The sequence below is a fragment of the Bombina bombina genome, chromosome 2, assembly GCF_027579735.1.
Source record: "Bombina bombina isolate aBomBom1 chromosome 2, aBomBom1.pri, whole genome shotgun sequence".
NCBI classification, from domain to species: Eukaryota; Metazoa; Chordata; class Amphibia; order Anura; family Bombinatoridae; genus Bombina; species Bombina bombina.
Genome location: NC_069500.1, coordinates 469,282,328 through 469,301,859, shown reverse-complemented (window position 1 = coordinate 469,301,859; position 19,532 = coordinate 469,282,328). Strand labels below are relative to the sequence as shown.

Here is a 19,532-nt window from a genome sequence, read left to right as displayed (position 1 = left end):
ATATATATATATATATATATATATATATATATATATATATAAATAAAAAAATATATATATATATATATTTATACATACTGTATATATAATACCTTAAAACTTGAAAAAGCATTTGTAATCAATTTTAATATTTTATAGTGTATTTTTACTGTGTATTTAATGTAAATATTTTACATTCCAATGTTCTTCACATAGTAGAAAATGTTTTCAGTATTTTTAAATATATATTCCGATAAATATATATATATATATATATATATATATATATATATATAAATAAATATGGATCTAAAGAACGATAAATAGGCGCAGGACAGGACCCACTAGCAGTCTAAGATAAAGGGATAATAGAATTATGTAAATACAGATATATAATATATAAACACCTTACAAATAAAAGAACACAAATGAGTATTCACATGTACATACAGTTCCAAACTAAATGTGAATAGGACACTTGTAATTGCATTCAAAATATATAGTGCAATGTTGATTTAGTACAAAGCCAAAAATATTCTAAAAACAAGTACAATAAATATAATGTAATATAATATAATGTGTAGAAGAATTCAAAAAGTACATCTATTAAGATATACCTCAATGGAGTATCAAATGGAATAAAATACAGTGTAATACAGTATAATAAAATGTTATACAATCTTATAGATAAATGTTCTAAATAAAATATTTAATATTTTGGTGACAAAAAGTTCCCAATATGTCAAAATGCCAATAGATAGGAGGCCCAAAAGGGGACACCCTCAAAGTATCACCAAAGAGGATAAACGTGATCAATCTCAAAGATCCCAAGTGAAGGAAACTTCAATCCAAAATTCAGGTAAGTTGGTGTGCCCAAAAGACCAGTGTCAATAATTGAACTTCCTACTTACAAAAGATTACCTCAATCAAAGTGCCGCATAGTTTGTAAAGTAGTAGGCTCTCCAGCTAGGAAAAGGTCCACTTTTTAAATGCTTCTTGGAACAGCTCATCCCTTTGCTTTTCCTCCCGAATTATAGTTTCATCCGGTTAAATATGGAGAAAGAAACAGACAGGATAGTGCAACACTGTTTTCACAAAACACGCTCAATTTTATTCTTTAAAAACACATATAGATAAAACTTGCTTACACTTTACAACCTCAATCCACATATGAGGTTTGAGTAACACATACAATCACGGAAGTTAAAACAGTTCATCAGCTGATGCAAATCTGTCTTCCCAAAAGAACCCTTTATGTTCAATTGCATGTAAGGGATCAATAGTGGCCCAAGATGCGTAAAATCTCACCAAATATCTCCTAACGCGTTTTAAAGGCGTCTTACAGATAATCACAGCCTTCTTCGTCAGGTGAATGCTATGAAGTGAGAAAGCAGATCGCTAACTAAATAAGAAATTACAGGGGCGATGCTGCCCGCTCCTATGGAGGTTCTCATTCTATTGGAGTACTTAATCACATGTATGTGACGTATTGGGGGGGTGTATGTTACTACGTACTAAGAGTGTGTATTTGGTTTTAAATGTTGATAACTGATGAAGAAAAATTGGGCCAAATTAAATTAATGTATCGAGAATTTGCATACATTGCAAAAAACTTGCTCTTAGTACAACATACATACTCTTAGTTCATAGTAACATACAACCCCCCAATATGTCACGTACATGTGATTAAGTCCTCCAATAGAATGAGAATCTCCATAGGGGCGGGCCGCATCGCCCCTGTAATTTCTTATTTAGTTAGCGATCCGCTTTCTCACTTCATAGCATTCCTCTGACAAGAAAGGCTGTGATTATCTGTAAGACACTTTTAAAACACGTTAGAAGATATTTGGTGAGATTTTACGCATCTTGGGCCACTATTGATCCCTTACACGCAATCAAACATAAAGGGTTCTTTTGGGAAGACAGATTTGCATCAGCTGATGAACTGTTTTAACTTCCGCCATTGTACGTGTTACTGATACCTCATATGTGGATTGGGGTTGTAAAGTGTAAGCAAGTTCTACCTATGTGTGCTTTTAAAGAATAAAATTGAGCGTGTTTTGTGAAAACAGTGTTGCACTATCCTGTCTGTTTCTTTCTCCATATTTAACCAGATGAAACTATAATTCAGGGAGGAAAAGCAAAGGGGTGAGCTGTTCCAAGAAGCATTTAAAGAGTGGACCTTTTCCTAGCTGGAGAGCCTACTACTTTACAAACTACGCAGCACTTACCTCATTTTGATTGAGGTAACTTTTTGTAAGTAGGAAGTTCTCTTATTGAGACGGGTCTTTTGGGCACACCAACTTACCTGCATTTTGGATTGAAGTTTCCTTCACTTGGGATCTTTGAGACTGATCACTTTTATCCTCTTTGGTAATACTTTGAGGGTGTCCCATTTTGGGCCTCCTATCTATTGACATTTTGACATATTGGGAACTTTTTGTCACCAAAATATTAAACATTTTATTTAGAACATTTTATCTATAAGATTGTATAACATTTTATTATACTGTATTACACTGTATTTGATTCCAGTTGATACTCCATTGAGGTATATCTTAATAGAAGTACTTTCTGAATTCTTCTATAGATTATATTATATTACATTATATTTATTGTACTTGTCGTTTTTAGAATAGTTTTGGCTTTGTACTAATCGACATTGCACTATATATTTTGAATGTAATCACAAGTGTCCAATTCACATCTAGGGGCCCATTTATCAAGCTCCGGATGGAGCTTGAAGGGCCGTGTCTCTGGCGAGGCTTCAGACTCGCCAGAAACACCAGTTATGAAGCAGCGATCTAAAGACCTCTGAGCAGGCGGACAGACATTGCCACAATTCAACCTGATCAAGTACGATCGGGTTGATTGACAACCCCCAGATTCGCGGCTGATTGGCCGCGAATCTGCAGGGGGCGGTGTTGCACCAGCAGCTCACAAGAACTGCTGGTGCAATGCTGAATACGGAGAGCGTATTGCTCTCCGCATTCAGCGAGGTCTGTCGGACCTGATCTGCACTGTCGAATCGGGTCAGACAGACCTTTGTTAAATAGGCCCCCTAGTTTGGAACTGTATGTACATGTGAATACTCATTTGTAAGGTGTTTATATATTATATATCTATATTTACATAATTCTATTACCCCTTTATCTTAGACTGCTAGTGGGTCCTGTCCTGCGCCTGTTTATTGTTTTTTACATCCGTTTGTTTTTTCTGCGACTGTGTATTCTCAGGGGCGGTGGCCTCTATTTGTGCATTTACTGGTTTATGGGCAGCATTACGGGACTTGCTTGGGTCTGTATTTTTATTCTCTTTTTACCTAATATATATATATATATATATATATATATATATATATATATATATATATATATATATATATATATATTTTACAAAGCTTTATATATATATATATATATAGAATTAAGTAGAATGTTACCACTCAGTGTCAGTGAGTGGAAACAGGCGTTACTCAAGTAAATGCGCTAGTCAGAGGTATGAAAATCTCATAGAGCAGCTATGAAGGTACAAATATTGTATGATAGACTAAGTCTATACAATATAGGAAAAATAGGAGTCAAAGGGTAAACAGCGCTTATGGAGATTCTTAAAAACTGAATAATATTAAAATCTCGGCAGTGTTGGTGGGTAAAGAAAACAAAAAAAAAAAAGGGAAGAGAAGTATATGAATATACGTATATATATTAGAGTCTTTGATAGGATATTGGAATCCTAGTGTAATGAAGGCGTAATAGATACCCTTACCAAAAGTTACCTCAATCCTATGAGGTAAGTTTGCCGCATTGGAGGATGTATCTAGTGGTTGAATGAATCCTGGATGTTCTGGTCTGTATAAAATCGCTGCCTCTTGGAGTAGAATGGGATGTGGGTCCCCTTTGTGCTGGTTTCTTTAGGAAACTTCCTGTATTTATTGCCTCTTGGAGCTTGGTTTTCTTGTCTTGGTATGAACTTTCTTGTCCAGATATATACCCAGAAAGACAGAAAACAGCAAAAATAGTGTAATACCGTTTTATTCAATAATAGTATAAAAATAACATATATCACACTCACATTTTATGTCCTCACTGGTATGAGGTATTATAACAGCACATAGGTTTAGAGGTGAATTCTCAGGTAGTTGTGTCCCAAGCCAGTCAGAAATTAAAGTTAGTATTCCTTAGATGTCACAAGTAGTGATTTCAGCCAAGTAAGATTATAGCAAATAACATATACGGTATATATTGCTAGTTTGGTCAGCAATCAGGGTTGTTAATGCAGATGTTAGCAATGCTGCATGCATAAATGGGTTAATACAGTGACACTCTGGCAGGTCAGGCAGTATATAGAGTTAGTAACAGAGCAGAAACTCAGTTCATACATAAAATGCAAGCTTTAAAAAACCAAACAGTTTAAAAGCAGTTTAAAAGTCAATAAAAAGGTAAATAATGTTACCCTAATAGTAGTACCCTAATAGTAATACCCTAACGCGTTTCAAAGGTTTATGTATCCTTCTTCCTCAGAGGGGTTTGTTGTGGTTTCAGGCGTGTGTTCTGTCCCTATTCATACCTACGGGGCGGCGGCACGCCCAGATGTAGGATGAATCCTATTGGTTCATGTGACCTACTGTCACGTAAGTGTATTTATAGTCAAAGGAGTATGTCCGTATATCTCACAGCTATTAAAGAGGTGCCTTAGGCTTACGGATTCTTATATACCTAATTTTAGTTGTTTCTTTATCCCCGTTTGTCCGCTATTTGCCTTTTGCGGTTCTGTTCTCAATACGGGTGACGTCATGCGCAGACGTCTTGGCTTCTAAGCGTGTCTCTCTGCATTCTGGGAAATGTAGTTGCTTTTCTATCCCATAGAACTGCATGATAGGGTACTCTGAGCCTAGTTGTCTCGGCTTCTAAGTGCTTTTTTAAGTCTGCTGGGAAATGTAGTCTATTTCAAATCCCATAGCTATATATAGTAATCAGTGCATAGTAGATTATTGAAGAGATCCAGATGTTTTTACATAAAAGTGCTACAGCTATATCTCCGTTTTGGATAATATATGACATATTTCATAGCTTATTGTAGTGGATAGTATGTCACAGACACAACACTTTAATGTTGGGTATATGTTAGTATACTAAAAAATTAGTATTACTGGTTTTCTGTTTTCCACTAATATGTCTACTGATATATATATAGATTCCACTGTGAATAGTGTATAGATTAATATAGTTATAGTGTTAGTTCCTATATGTTTGATTGGGTAGACTAAATACTGTAAATACTAATGTGATAGTAGATTTAAAGAGTAAGTCTTATAGTGAGTAAAGATTATGTATTAATTTAATAGAGGTTAATTTATTGGATTTACTGACTTATTAATAATAATATAGCTAAAGGAGGTAAAAATAACAAATAATATGATCTTTACTGTTCAAGGTATGCGGCTATATCTATGTCTCTGTTCAGACCCTTTGGAGTCATGGTCCCTAGTTTGTGAATCCAGAGGGTTTCCCTCCGTCTCAAATATAACTCTTTACTCATACCTTCTGGAGCTTCTCTGACTTGTTCAAGTATAGTGCCTTTGAGGCATGTAGGGTCAAGATTATGTTTTAATCTGAAGTGATTTGATACGCTGTGTTTCTTTAACCCATTTTCGATATTTCTAATATGTTCCAGTAGTCTCACCTTATAGGGTCTTATAGTACGACCTATGTATTGTAACTTGCAGTCACATTCTAGTAGGTATACTACATGGTCAGTTCTGCAATTTGTTAGTGTTTCTAGATCCCAAGTTTTGTTATCGACAGATGATGTAATTTGTTTAGTCGGTTTAGTTTTATTGTAATGGTGTTTGCATGATTCGCAATTTAGGCGATTGCATTTAAAAAATCCTTTTGTTTTATTGTGTAGCCAATTGGTGGTAGTTTTTATTGCTTTATTTTCCTTTAGTTTACTTGGAGCAATAATTGCCCTTAAATTAGTGCTTTTTCTGAATACTATTTTCGGATTTGTTATAGTTATTTCATTTAGGAGGATGTCCTTTTTGAGTATGTGCCAGTGTTTCTTAAGAATATTCTTTATTGTATTGGCTCCCTCATTGTATGTTGTTATCATCAATGGCACATTATTTTGTTTCTTATTTTTCTTTTTAATATTCTTAAGCATGTTATTTCTATCCATTCTTTTCACTTTATTAAAGGCTTTTTTCACATTTTCTCTTTTATAGCCCTTACTTAGTAGCTTACATTCTAAAGATTTGGCTTCTTTAATGAAGTCTGCCTCCCTTGAGCAATTTCTTTTTATGCGTTGAAATTGTCCATAGGGGATACTCTGTAGCCACGCTGGATGATGGCTACTATGTGCATTAAGATAGCTGTTGCTGTCTGTTGCTTTACTATACAATTTGGTCTGGATGTTGTTGTTTTCTATATATAGAATGAGATCTAGAAACTCGATCTCTGTATCATTTGTTTTGTCTGTAAATGATAGATTGAATGTATTAGTGTTCATGTATTTGACGAAGTCCTCTATGGAGTGGGTGTTATCTTTCTCCCATATTATTATGATATCGTCAATAAATCTAAGGAAGATCTTGATGTTTTTCATATAAGGATTATTATTCCATATATAGAGATCTTCCCACATGCCCATATAGAGGTTGGCATAGCTGGGGGCGAATTTCGTCCCCATTGCTGTGCCTCCTATTTGTAAATAGAAATCCTCTAAAAATTTAAAATAGTTTTTTTCTAATGTAAATAGTGCTGCATCTTTAATGAAAGTAATTTTATCTGTGTCTAGATTAGTAAGTTTGGTAAGCCAATAGTCTAGGGCCTGAATTCCTTTAATATGTGGGATGTTGGTATAAAGAGAGCTGACATCTAGAGTTAGCCAGCAGTAGTTCTCTTGCCATTCTGTAACTGTGAGTTTACTTATAGTGTCTGGGGTATCCCTGATGTGTGATTTCAATGTGGGTACTAACGGTTGGAGATAATAATCTATTAATTCCGATAACTTAGTAGTTAGTGATCCAATACCCGAAATAATTGGTCTTCCGGGAGGGTCAATTATAGATTTATGGATCTTGGGCATATGATAAAAGGTGGCTATTTTTTTTTTTTTTTTTTTTTTTTTTTTTTTTCGTTTTCAAAAAAGTTTTATTTATAGATTGTAAACATACAATTTATGCAATAAAAAGTGAGCAAAGTAAGATACAGTGAGGTTGTCATCTTTGTTACAGAAATTACACAAAGTCATTAGCATCAAAGAAAATAACATTCTGCTCCAGAAGTGACAAGATATGAATTAAACATATTAATGGTTTCAAACAATGCTGTGTAGGTGTTTTGTTGTGCACCTACGGACTACAACTAGAAACATGTAGTTTAACTATCAGTTTATATCCATTGATTTAAAGGTTAGGAACAGAAGATGAGTCAGTGAAGAGGTGGGAGAGATAGAAAAAGAAGGGGGAAAGAAGAGAGAAAAAAAAAAAAAAAAAAAAAAAAAAGGGGGGGGGGGGGAAGAAGGGAGGGGAGGGGACCAGAAGGGAATTGTCAATCACGGCCTTGGCGCCAACATTCACACAGAGCAGGCTTATCTGACCAGGGGTCTCCAAAGTTCCTTCATGTATTCGTGGATTTCAATTTTGTCGTCTCTCATATAACGATATCTCTCCAATGACAAATATCTGTCAACTCGGTCTACCCAATCCAAATGTTGTGGAGTGTGAGTGGACTTCCAGTTCTTGGGAATGAGGGCTTTGGCGCTGTTGAGCATTATATATAGAAGGTGCTTCTTGGGCTTTTCTAATAATTTAGGAAGACCATGAAACAGCAGGAGGTTCGGGTTTCTATTTAGTGTAATGTTTAGTTTGGTGTCTATCGTGTCTATCACCGAACTCCAAAAAGGTTGTATGAGGTCACAGGTCCACCAAATATGGAGGAGAGTGCCAGCCTCACCACACCCCCTCCAACATTTGCCATCAGTCTTCTTATAAAAAGTCTTAATTTTGTTGGGGGTGAGGTACCAACGAGACAAAAACTTATAATTAGACTCTAGGACTCCAGCCGAGACAGACGCTTTGCTATGGTTATAGAATATAGTTTGCCAGTCTGTCTCCGCTAGGCTCCCGCCCAACTCTCTGTTCCAGTGTTTTACAAATAAGAGATCACCACTCTTTCTGTGGGACATTAGCAGGTTGTACATAATAGAGATTAAGTGTTTTGGGGGACTTGGTAACAGACAGAGTGTTTCCAGCAATGTAGGTGTTCTCTTGATGTTATTTGCCCCTCCACATGTGTTCAGATAGTGTTGTATCTGCCTATGAAAGAACCAAGAGATGGGTAACCCTGACTGATGGATTTCTTCTAGTGTCTTAAGTTTCTTATTTGAGATTAATCTGTTGAACATAATTTGGTCTATTTGAGCAGCGTTGCTGTTTGTGTGCTGTGCCTGTGTGAACACAATGTCGGGGTTATGTATGAATGGAGTCAGCGGTGAGGGGACAGAGGAAATGTGTGGATGTTCTACAAGTGTTTTGTCCCATTGCTTGAAGAATTCATCTATGAATGGGTAGTAAGAAATTACTTTAGGTCTGTTCTTGCTAGAGATCCAGCCCAGAGTCCCCACATTCCGCGCCCCTATGATAGAGCGTCCAATCTGGACCCACACCTTATCAAGGAGATTGGCACACCACTCCACCTGAGCTTGAAGATTAATAGCCTTTCTATAGGAGAGAAGGTCCGGGATACCCAGTCCCCCTCTCTCCTTATTTAGATGTAGGGTGTGTCTAGAGATGCGGGGTTTCCTGCCTCCCCAGATATAGTCTTCTAAGTGTCTCTGTAGTTTATGTAAAAACTTGGGCGGAAGGGGGATCGGTAAAGTCTGTAAGTGATATAGAACACGGGGGAGGATATTCATCTTAATTACGCCTATCCTCCCCAGCCAAGAAATCCTTTTGTTTTTCCACGCCGATAAGTCCTCAATAATTGACTTCAGCAGAGGAGGGAAATTGGCATCAAATAAGCTGCCTGGATCCGGGGTCAGGTTGACACCCAGGTACTTAAGTGTAGAGGTTTTGATCTTGAGTTTGCATATATTCGCGAGTTGGCATAGATCAGTTTGGGATAAGTTTATATTTAATATTTCTGACTTGGAGTGGTTCAAGTGGAAGTTGGACACCTCACCGTATTCATGGAATTCTTTGAGAACTTCTGGAAGGGAGACTAAGGGATCAGAGATAGAGAGCAGGACATCGTCCGCGTAAAGCGAGACCTTATGATCTTGATCTTTTATTTTTATTCCCGTAATATTTTGATTAATACGTATTTTTTGTGCAAGGACTTCGATTGAGAGGGCAAACAACAGTGGCGATAAAGGGCAGCCTTGCCTAGTGCCATTTGTGATAGAGAAGGGGTCAGATAATATGTTATTGATTTTGATTTGGGCAGTAGGTTTTGAATATAGGGCGAATATTTTTTGCATAAAAGGCTGGCCAAAATTCATTTTTGACAGGACAGCTTTGAGGAAATCCCAACTGACCCTGTCAAAGGCCTTCTCGGCGTCTGTTGAGACCAGTACCGAAGGGATGTTATTATGACGGGCGTAGTTCACTAAAAGGTTGGCTTTAATAGTATTGTCTCTAGCCTCGCGTCCGGGTATGAATCCCACTTGGTCTGGGGAGACCAGTTGAGGGAGATAAAGGTTCATTCTTGTGGCTAGAATTTTTGCGTAGATCTTTAGATCTACATTAAGAAGGGATATAGGTCGGAAGTTTTCTGGGCGGTCGGGGGATTTCCCGGGTTTTGGGATGGTGGCCACGTGTGCTAATAGCATGGTGGAAGGGAATTCTTGTGTGGGACCTATGCTATTAAATAAGTTTGTCAAATGTGGTGAGAGAGCGTCCTTGAACAGTTTGTAATATTTGACGCTAAAGCCGTCTGGGCCTGGGCTTTTGCCCGGTTGTAGGTTATCTATTGTTTTGGCTACTTCTTCCACCGATATGGGGGTGTCCAGCCCTTCCCTATCCTGATCTGACAGTTTGGGGAGCGAGAGGGAGTCTAAGTATTTCTTAATAAGGTTTTGAGAAGTGTTACCCTCTGACCCATGTCGTGGGGTTTCTATCTCGTGCAAGTTATATAGTTTCTGGTAGTATGTTTTAAGTATCGCGGCTATAGAAGGGCTATCAGCGCAGTTTTGGTTATGGTGGTTTATCATGGAATGTATGTGGCTTTTCAGTTGTTTTCTTCTCAGAGCCCGCGCCAGAAGTCTACCAGGTTTATCACCAAGCTCGAAGTATTTTTGTTGTAATTGTAAAGCTTTTTTCTGGTGGTCTATTGAGTGAATGTCTTGTAACTCTTTCCTAGCTTGTTGTAAGGCACTGCCGATAGTTTTATCTGTGGGTGATTCTTTGTGTTTTTTCTCTAGGTCCCTAATCTTAATGATTAGTGAAGTGTACTGGATTCTAAGCTGCTTGGAGTGTAGCGCCTTTTGCTTTATTAACTCCCCTCGCATTACACTTTTATGAGCCTCCCATAAAACCTGGTCCGACACCTCCTCCGCGTTGTTAAAAAAGGTGGCTATTTTTGGTACGCTTACAGATAAGAAATTAAATTCATTGATGTTAATAATATTGTTATGTTTTGCATTATCCAATAGATCCATGTATTCTTTGAGAAAACGGTCTGTAGGATCTTGTTCTAATAATAGATAGGTTTTGGAATCTCCTAATAGTCTCTTAGCTTCTTTGATGTAATCTATCTTGTCTTGAATGATTATGCCTCCTCCCTTATCCGCCTCCCTTATGACAATATCATTGTTGTCTTTAATCTGTTTTAAAGTGTCTTTCTCTTTCTTTGTCAGATTATCATTATTGATCCTATATGTTTCGCACATTTTTTGGAGGTCCTCTTGTACTAATTTTTCGAATACCGGTATATAGTTCCCCTTTGATTGTGTGGGGAAAAAGGTGGATACTGGTTTAAAGTTAGAATTTGGAGGATATTTTACTGTAGCTGAAGTTGTTATAAACATGCTCTCATTTTGACTTTGTGTGTTGTTCTCCGATAACAATGATTCTAAGTTGATCAGAGTTTCTAGATCTTTATTGTCTACGTAATCTGTATTAAGTGTATCTAAATTTGTTATTCTTTCTTTTTGTGCCTTTTGGAAATGTCTGTTTAATGTTAATTTCCTGATATATTTGTGTAAATCGATGAACAAGTTAAATGGATTTGGACCTTTAGTTGGTGCAAATGCCAGTCCTTTTTTTAGGATATTCGATTCTGCTGGTGTCAAATTTATTTTAGTAGAAAGATTGAATATTTTCACTTCAGAAATAGTGTTATCAGGTAGTGTATCTACAGTTTTGTTGATCTTATTCTTTTTTGATTGTAGGCGTCTTCCTGCTCTACATCCCCGTCTCCTCCCTCTTCCCTTCTCCTTTTTTGTTGGTTTGTTTTTTTCCTCCAATGTGGAGTGGTTGGGGCTACTGTCACGGGGAGGGGTAGTAATGGTGCTCTGTGTTGAGGATGCTGTGAATGCTGCATGTGTTGTGGATTGTATGGGTGGTGAGGATGGTAGTTGTATGTCTGATGCGAATGATGCGGGTGAGGAGCATAGTTCTGATTCAGTATGTCGTAGTTGTGTCTCCTGTGATGTATTCTCTGGTTGTTTGAGTGATATGCATTCTGGTGTAGTGTATGTGGTGGTGGGCGTTGTCCTAAAAAATGTGTATTAGAGTATGTATTATGTTGTCTAGGTGTTGGTTGTCTGTTACTTAAAGGATCGGGGTAATTTCTGTTATTAGCTTTATAGGACTGTTGTTTATAGACATAATTCTTATACGGTGTTTTAATTTTATTTTTATTTTTAATTTTTTGTGGATAATTTACTGAGAAGCTGGGTGAATAAATTTCTTCGAAATTATCCTCATCTGGTCTCTCCTTTGGTTCATTGTTTATTTCGTTGTCTTTGAATTCATAGTTGAACCCCAAGTTCTGTGAGATATGTTCATCTTCTGTTATTTTATTATTGTGTAACTTTAAATCTTTTAAGAATTTGTCCCTTTTTCTATTTTCTACAACTTTTTCATGTCTTAATATTTTATTTTTATTTTCTCTGTCTAATTCATTATAGTAGACATCTCCTTTGAAATTATTAAGTCGTTGTCTAATATCTGTGATTTGTTCTGTTAATGTGTCTACTTTTTTATCTCTATATTTTATGAGTATGTTCATTAATGTGATTGAACATTTATGTAGAGCAGTGTCCCATTCTGAAAGTAATTCAATTTCAGTGTCCTCGAATATGGGCGTTTTTTCTAGTAATAAACCTTGTGGTACTATGTTATATTTGATGTACCTCTCCAGATTTAGACTATCATACCAATTCTGTAGTTCCTATATTGTATAGACTTAGTCTATCATACAATATTTGTACCTTCATAGCTGCTCTATGAGATTTTCATACCTCTGACTAGCGCATTTACTTGAGTAACGCCTGTTTCCACTCACTGACACTGAGTGGTAACATTCTACTTAATTCTATACATACATTTCCTATCTTTGCTTTAGAATAGGATATTTGTGTTACTCCTTGCAGCTGGACATAGACCCACCATACTCATATCATACATATTTACATAACTACTGCTAGTACTAATTAATATCATTACAAATTTTAGTATGGACCTCGAATATGGGGCATACTTTGATCCTAAAGCAAAAACTAGAAATCTATCCATTAATGAAGAACAACTAGTTCTAGAAACCAATTTAGAACTCACTAATCCTAAAAAACTTTTTGAAAAATTAGAAAAATTAAGCAAAAAGCAACTACAGAATTGGTATGATAGTCTAAATCTGGAGAGGTACATCAAATATAACATAGTACCACAAGGTTTATTACTAGAAAAAACGCCCATATTCGAGGACACTGAAATTGAATTACTTTCAGAATGGGACACTGCTCTACATAAATGTTCAATCACATTAATGAACATACTCATAAAATATAGAGATAAAAAAGTAGACACATTAACAGAACAAATCACAGATATTAGACAACGACTTAATAATTTCAAAGGAGATGTCTACTATAATGAATTAGACAGAGAAAATAAAAATAAAATATTAAGACATGAAAAAGTTGTAGAAAATAGAAAAAGGGACAAATTCTTAAAAGATTTAAAGTTACACAATAATAAAATAACAGAAGATGAACATATCTCACAGAACTTGGGGTTCAACTATGAATTCAAAGACAACGAAATAAACAATGAACCAAAGGAGAGACCAGATGAGGATAATTTCGAAGAAATTTATTCACCCAGCTTCTCAGTAAATTATCCACAAAAAATTAAAAATAAAAATAAAATTAAAACACCGTATAAGAATTATGTCTATAAACAACAGTCCTATAAAGCTAATAACAGAAATTACCCCGATCCTTTAAGTAACAGACAACCAACACCTAGACAACATAATACATACTCTAATACACATTTTTTAGGACAACGCCCACCACCACATACACTACACCAGAATGCATATCACTCAAACAACCAGAGAATACATCACAGGAGACACAACTACGACATACTGAATCAGAACTATGCTCCTCACCCGCATCATTCGCATCAGACATACAACTACCATCCTCACCACCCATACAATCCACAACACATGCAGCATTCACAGCATCCTCAACACAGAGCACCATTACTACCCCTCCCCGTGACAGTAGCCCCAAACACTCCACATTGGAGGAAAAAAACAAACCAACAAAAAAGGAGAAGGGAAGAGGGAGGAGACGGGGATGTAGAGCAGGAAGACGCCTACAATCAAAAAAGAATAAGATCAACAAAACTGTAGATACACTACCTGATAACACTATTTCTGAAGTGAAAATATTCAATCTTTCTACTAAAATAAATTTGACACCAGCAGAATCGAATATCCTAAAAAAAGGACTGGCATTTGCACCAACTAAAGGTCCAAATCCATTTAACTTGTTCATCGATTTACACAAATATATCAGGAAATTAACATTAAACAGACATTTCCAAAAGGCACAAAAAGAAAGAATAACAAATTTAGATACACTTAATACAGATTACGTAGACAATAAAGATCTAGAAACTCTGATCAACTTAGAATCATTGTTATCGGAGAACAACACACAAAGTCAAAATGAGAGCATGTTTATAACAACTTCAGCTACAGTAAAATATCCTCCAAATTCTAACTTTAAACCAGTATCCACCTTTTGCCCCACACAATCAAAGGGGAACTATATACCGGTATTCGAAAAATTAGTACAAGAGGACCTCCAAAAAATGTGCGAAACATATAGGATCAATAATGATAATCTGACAAAGAAAGAGAAAGACACTTTAAAACAGATTAAAGACAACAATGATATTGTCATAAGGGAGGCGGATAAGGGAGGAGGCATAATCATTCAAGACAAGATAGATTACATCAAAGAAGCTAAGAGACTATTAGGAGATTCCAAAACCTATCTATTATTAGAACAAGATCCTACAGACCGTTTTCTCAAAGAATACATGGATCTATTGGATAATGCAAAACATAACAATATTATTAACATCAATGAATTTAATTTCTTATCTGTAAGCGTACCAAAAATAGCCACCTTTTATCATATGCCCAAGATCCATAAATCTATAATTGACCCTCCCGGAAGACCAATTATTTCGGGTATTGGATCACTAACTACTAAGTTATCGGAATTAATAGATTATTATCTCCAACCGTTAGTACCCACATTGAAATCACACATCAGGGATACCCCAGACACTATAAGTAAACTCACAGTTACAGAATGGCAAGAGAACTACTGCTGGCTAACTCTAGATGTCAGCTCTCTTTATACCAACATCCCACATATTAAAGGAATTCAGGCCCTAGACTATTGGCTTACCAAACTTACTAATCTAGACACAGATAAAATTACTTTCATTAAAGATGCAGCACTATTTACATTAGAAAAAAACTATTTTAAATTTTTAGAGGATTTCTATTTACAAATAGGAGGCACAGCAATGGGGACGAAATTCGCCCCCAGCTATGCCAACCTCTATATGGGCATGTGGGAAGATCTCTATATATGGAATAATAATCCTTATATGAAAAACATCAAGATCTTCCTTAGATTTATTGACGATATCATAATAATATGGGAGAAAGATAACACCCACTCCATAGAGGACTTCGTCAAATACATGAACACTAATACATTCAATCTATCATTTACAGACAAAACAAATGATACAGAGATCGAGTTTCTAGATCTCATTCTATATATAGAAAACAACAACATCCAGACCAAATTGTATAGTAAAGCAACAGACAGCAACAGCTATCTTAATGCACATAGTAGCCATCATCCAGCGTGGCTACAGAGTATCCCCTATGGACAATTTCAACGCATAAAAAGAAATTGCTCAAGGGAGGCAGACTTCATTAAAGAAGCCAAATCTTTAGAATGTAAGCTACTAAGTAAGGGCTATAAAAGAGAAAATGTGAAAAAAGCCTTTAATAAAGTGAAAAGAATGGATAGAAATAACATGCTTAAGAATATTAAAAAGAAAAATAAGAAACAAAATAATGTGCCATTGATGATAACAACATACAATGAGGGAGCCAATACAATAAAGAATATTCTTAAGAAACACTGGCACATACTCAAAAAGGACATCCTCCTAAATGAAATAACTATAACAAATCCGAAAATAGTATTCAGAAAAAGCACTAATTTAAGGGCAATTATTGCTCCAAGTAAACTAAAGGAAAATAAAGCAATAAAAACTACCACCAATTGGCTACACAATAAAACAAAAGGATTTTTTAAATGCAATCGCCTAAATTGCGAATCATGCAAACACCATTACAATAAAACTAAACCGACTAAACAAATTACATCATCTGTCGATAACAAAACTTGGGATCTAGAAACACTAACAAATTGCAGAACTGACCATGTAGTATACCTACTAGAATGTGACTGCAAGTTACAATACATAGGTCGTACTATAAGACCCTATAAGGTGAGACTACTGGAACATATTAGAAATATCGAAAATGGGTTAAAGAAACACAGCGTATCAAATCACTTCAGATTAAAACATAATCTTGACCCTACATGCCTCAAAGGCACTATACTTGAACAAGTCAGAGAAGCTCCAGAAGGTATGAGTAAAGAGTTATATTTGAGACGGAGGGAAACCCTCTGGATTCACAAACTAGGGACCATGACTCCAAAGGGTCTGAACAGAGACATAGATATAGCCGCATACCTTGAACAGTAAAGATCATATTATTTGTTATTTTTACCTCCTTTAGCTATATTATTATTAATAAGTCAGTAAATCCAATAAATTAACCTCTATTAAATTAATACATAATCTTTACTCACTATAAGACTTACTCTTTAAATCTACTATCACATTAGTATTTACAGTATTTAGTCTACCCAATCAAACATATAGGAACTAACACTATAACTATATTAATCTATACACTATTCACAGTGGAATCTATATATATATCAGTAGACATATTAGTGGAAAACAGAAAACCAGTAATACTAATTTTTTAGTATACTAACATATACCCAACATTAAAGTGTTGTGTCTGTGACATACTATCCACTACAATAAGCTATGAAATATGTCATATATTATCCAAAACGGAGATATAGCTGTAGCACTTTTATGTAAAAACATCTGGATCTCTTCAATAATCTACTATGCACTGATTACTATATATAGCTATGGGATTTGAAATAGACTACATTTCCCAGCAGACTTAAAAAAGCACTTAGAAGCCGAGACAACTAGGCTCAGAGTACCCTATCATGCAGTTCTATGGGATAGAAAAGCAACTACATTTCCCAGAATGCAGAGAGACACGCTTAGAAGCCAAGACGTCTGCGCATGACGTCACCCGTATTGAGAACAGAACCGCAAAAGGCAAATAGCGGACAAACGGGGATAAAGAAACAACTAAAATTAGGTATATAAGAATCCGTAAGCCTAAGGCACCTCTTTAATAGCTGTGAGATATACGGACATACTCCTTTGACTATAAATACACTTACGTGACAGTAGGTCACATGAACCAATAGGATTCATCCTACATCTGGGCGTGCCGCCGCCCCGTAGGTATGAATAGGGACAGAACACACGCCTGAAACCACAACAAACCCCTCTGAGGAAGAAGGATACATAAACCTTTGAAACGCGTTAGGGTATTACTATTAGGGTACTACTATTAGGGTAACATTATTTACCTTTTTATTGACTTTTAAACTGCTTTTAAACTGTTTGGTTTTTTAAAGCTTGCATTTTATGTATGAACTGAGTTTCTGCTCTGTTACTAACTCTATATACTGCCTGACCTGCCAGAGTGTCACTGTATTAACCCATTTATGCATGCAGCATTGCTAACATCTGCATTAACAACCCTGATTGCTGACCAAACTAGCAATATATACCGTATATGTTATTTGCTATAATCTTACTTGGCTGAAATCACTACTTGTGACATCTAAGGAATACTAACTTTAATTTCTGACTGGCTTGGGACACAACTACCTGAGAATTCACCTCTAAACCTATGTGCTGTTATAATACCTCATACCAGTGAGGACATAAAATGTGAGTGTGATATATGTTATTTTTATACTATTATTGAATAAAACGGTATTACACTATTTTTGCTGTTTTCTGTCTTTCTGGGTATATATCTGGACAAGAAAGTTCATACCAAGACAAGAAAACCAAGCTCCAAGAGGCAATAAATACAGGAAGTTTCCTAAAGAAACCAGCACAAAGGGGACCCACATCCCATTCTACTCCAAGAGGCAGCGATTTTATACAGACCAGAACATCCAGGATTCATTCAACCACTAGATACATCCTCCAATGCGGCAAACTTACCTCATAGGATTGAGGTAACTTTTGGTAAGGGTATCTATTACGCCTTCATTACACTAGGATTCCAATATCCTATCAAAGACTCTAATATATATACGTATATTCATATACTTCTCTTCCCTTTTTTTTTTTTTTTGTTTTCTTTACCCACCAACACTGCCGAGATTTTAATATTATTCAGTTTTTAAGAATCTCCATAAGCGCTGTTTACCCTTTGACTCCCATATATATATATATATATTTATAAATATTTTACAAAGCATTAATCAGTTATATATAGAAATATATATTAAAAAAATAAAATAAAAATTTTTTTCTATGTGAAGTACATTGGAATTTGGTATTCATAACTAGCGCACATGAATAATTTTTTTATTCCTGTTGGGTTTGCACACATTTATTTATTTAAAATAAAAATAACATTCTCCTGTATTTGAAGAACATTAGAATGTGAAATATCAATAACTCCTGTCAGATTAGTGCATGAGCAATAAGTATTAGGTTTTTTTCTTCTTTATTCTCCATTAAAGTCTGAAGTTATCGCGCTTCTGGTTTTGCTCACGGCAAACATTTTTACTTTTAACTTGAAATACACACAATACACACTGTATCTTAGATAACATTTACAACAAATCAAAAAATAAATTGAACCTTATACTTACTGCAAGAAATGCTGGGCTGATAGCTATCCAGCAAACTCTCCAAAAGATTCCGGGAGAAAACCCCAGCATGGATTTTACATCATCGCAGAACCTATTTATTCCTGTAAAGGAAATCATTTTATGCATGATTTTTGCTTTAACAGGGACAATATTACTGACAGAGAAGCTTTCATTGACAACTCTCATAATGATTCGGTGAAATCTAATCTTACATTTATGACAGCTATTCCAATGCATCAGAATTTCCATGTGAAGTGCCCATTCCAATTAATTTGAAAATCCTACAATAACCCATTTATCTCAGTTTTCAAATGCATTTGTGGCCTGATAACCTCACATTTTACTCTCAAGAGGTAAATTCAAAACTTATTCTAATCCATAAGAAAAACAAATTTACAGCTGCTGATCACTGGACTTTTCAAATTCTACACCTTGCAGCTGTTGGAAACCCATTTTTGTGTGTTTTTGTCTGTTTTTAGTTGCATGCTCAGTTTTCATGCTTTTAAATAAAAAGAGGAAAAAGATAGTTCCAATCACAACTTGTACACAAATTGCAAATGCTCATTATAATTTTCATTTATGATTACAATTAATATTTTGAGGTTTAAACATGCCAATTATAAAAAAAGATTTAACCCCTTAATGGCCGCTGACATATCCCTGTACATCAGTGGTCGTTCACATACTCTGCCGGATTTAGAGCAGGTCTTGCAGATGTCGGCAAGACTGCGCTATATCTGAATGCCTTCGGAAGTAAGGCATGCAGTACTAGCAGAGCTTTGCTGCTGTGAGTGAAGCTGCGCTAGTTAAACCCTTAACGATCATGGACGTTTAGTGTACGTCGCTCATTAAGGGGTTAAAGGGCAATAATAGTCAAAAAAAGACATGCTATAATTCAACTAAAAATTAAAGAGACAGGAAAACCCCATATT

General features: G+C 35.7%; 1 protein-coding gene across 1 annotated transcript in view; it reads right to left on the bottom strand.

Annotated features, from left to right (window-relative positions):
• The window catches only part of LOC128647018 (sodium-dependent serotonin transporter-like), a 188,449-nt gene that overhangs the window by 16,986 nt on the left and 151,931 nt on the right, over window positions 1-19,532 (bottom strand). The window contains exon 13 of the mRNA XM_053699831.1: window positions 18,601-18,701. Within this exon, the coding sequence (XP_053555806.1) occupies window positions 18,601-18,701 (101 nt within the window). The remainder of the gene's footprint in view (window positions 1-18,600; window positions 18,702-19,532) is intronic.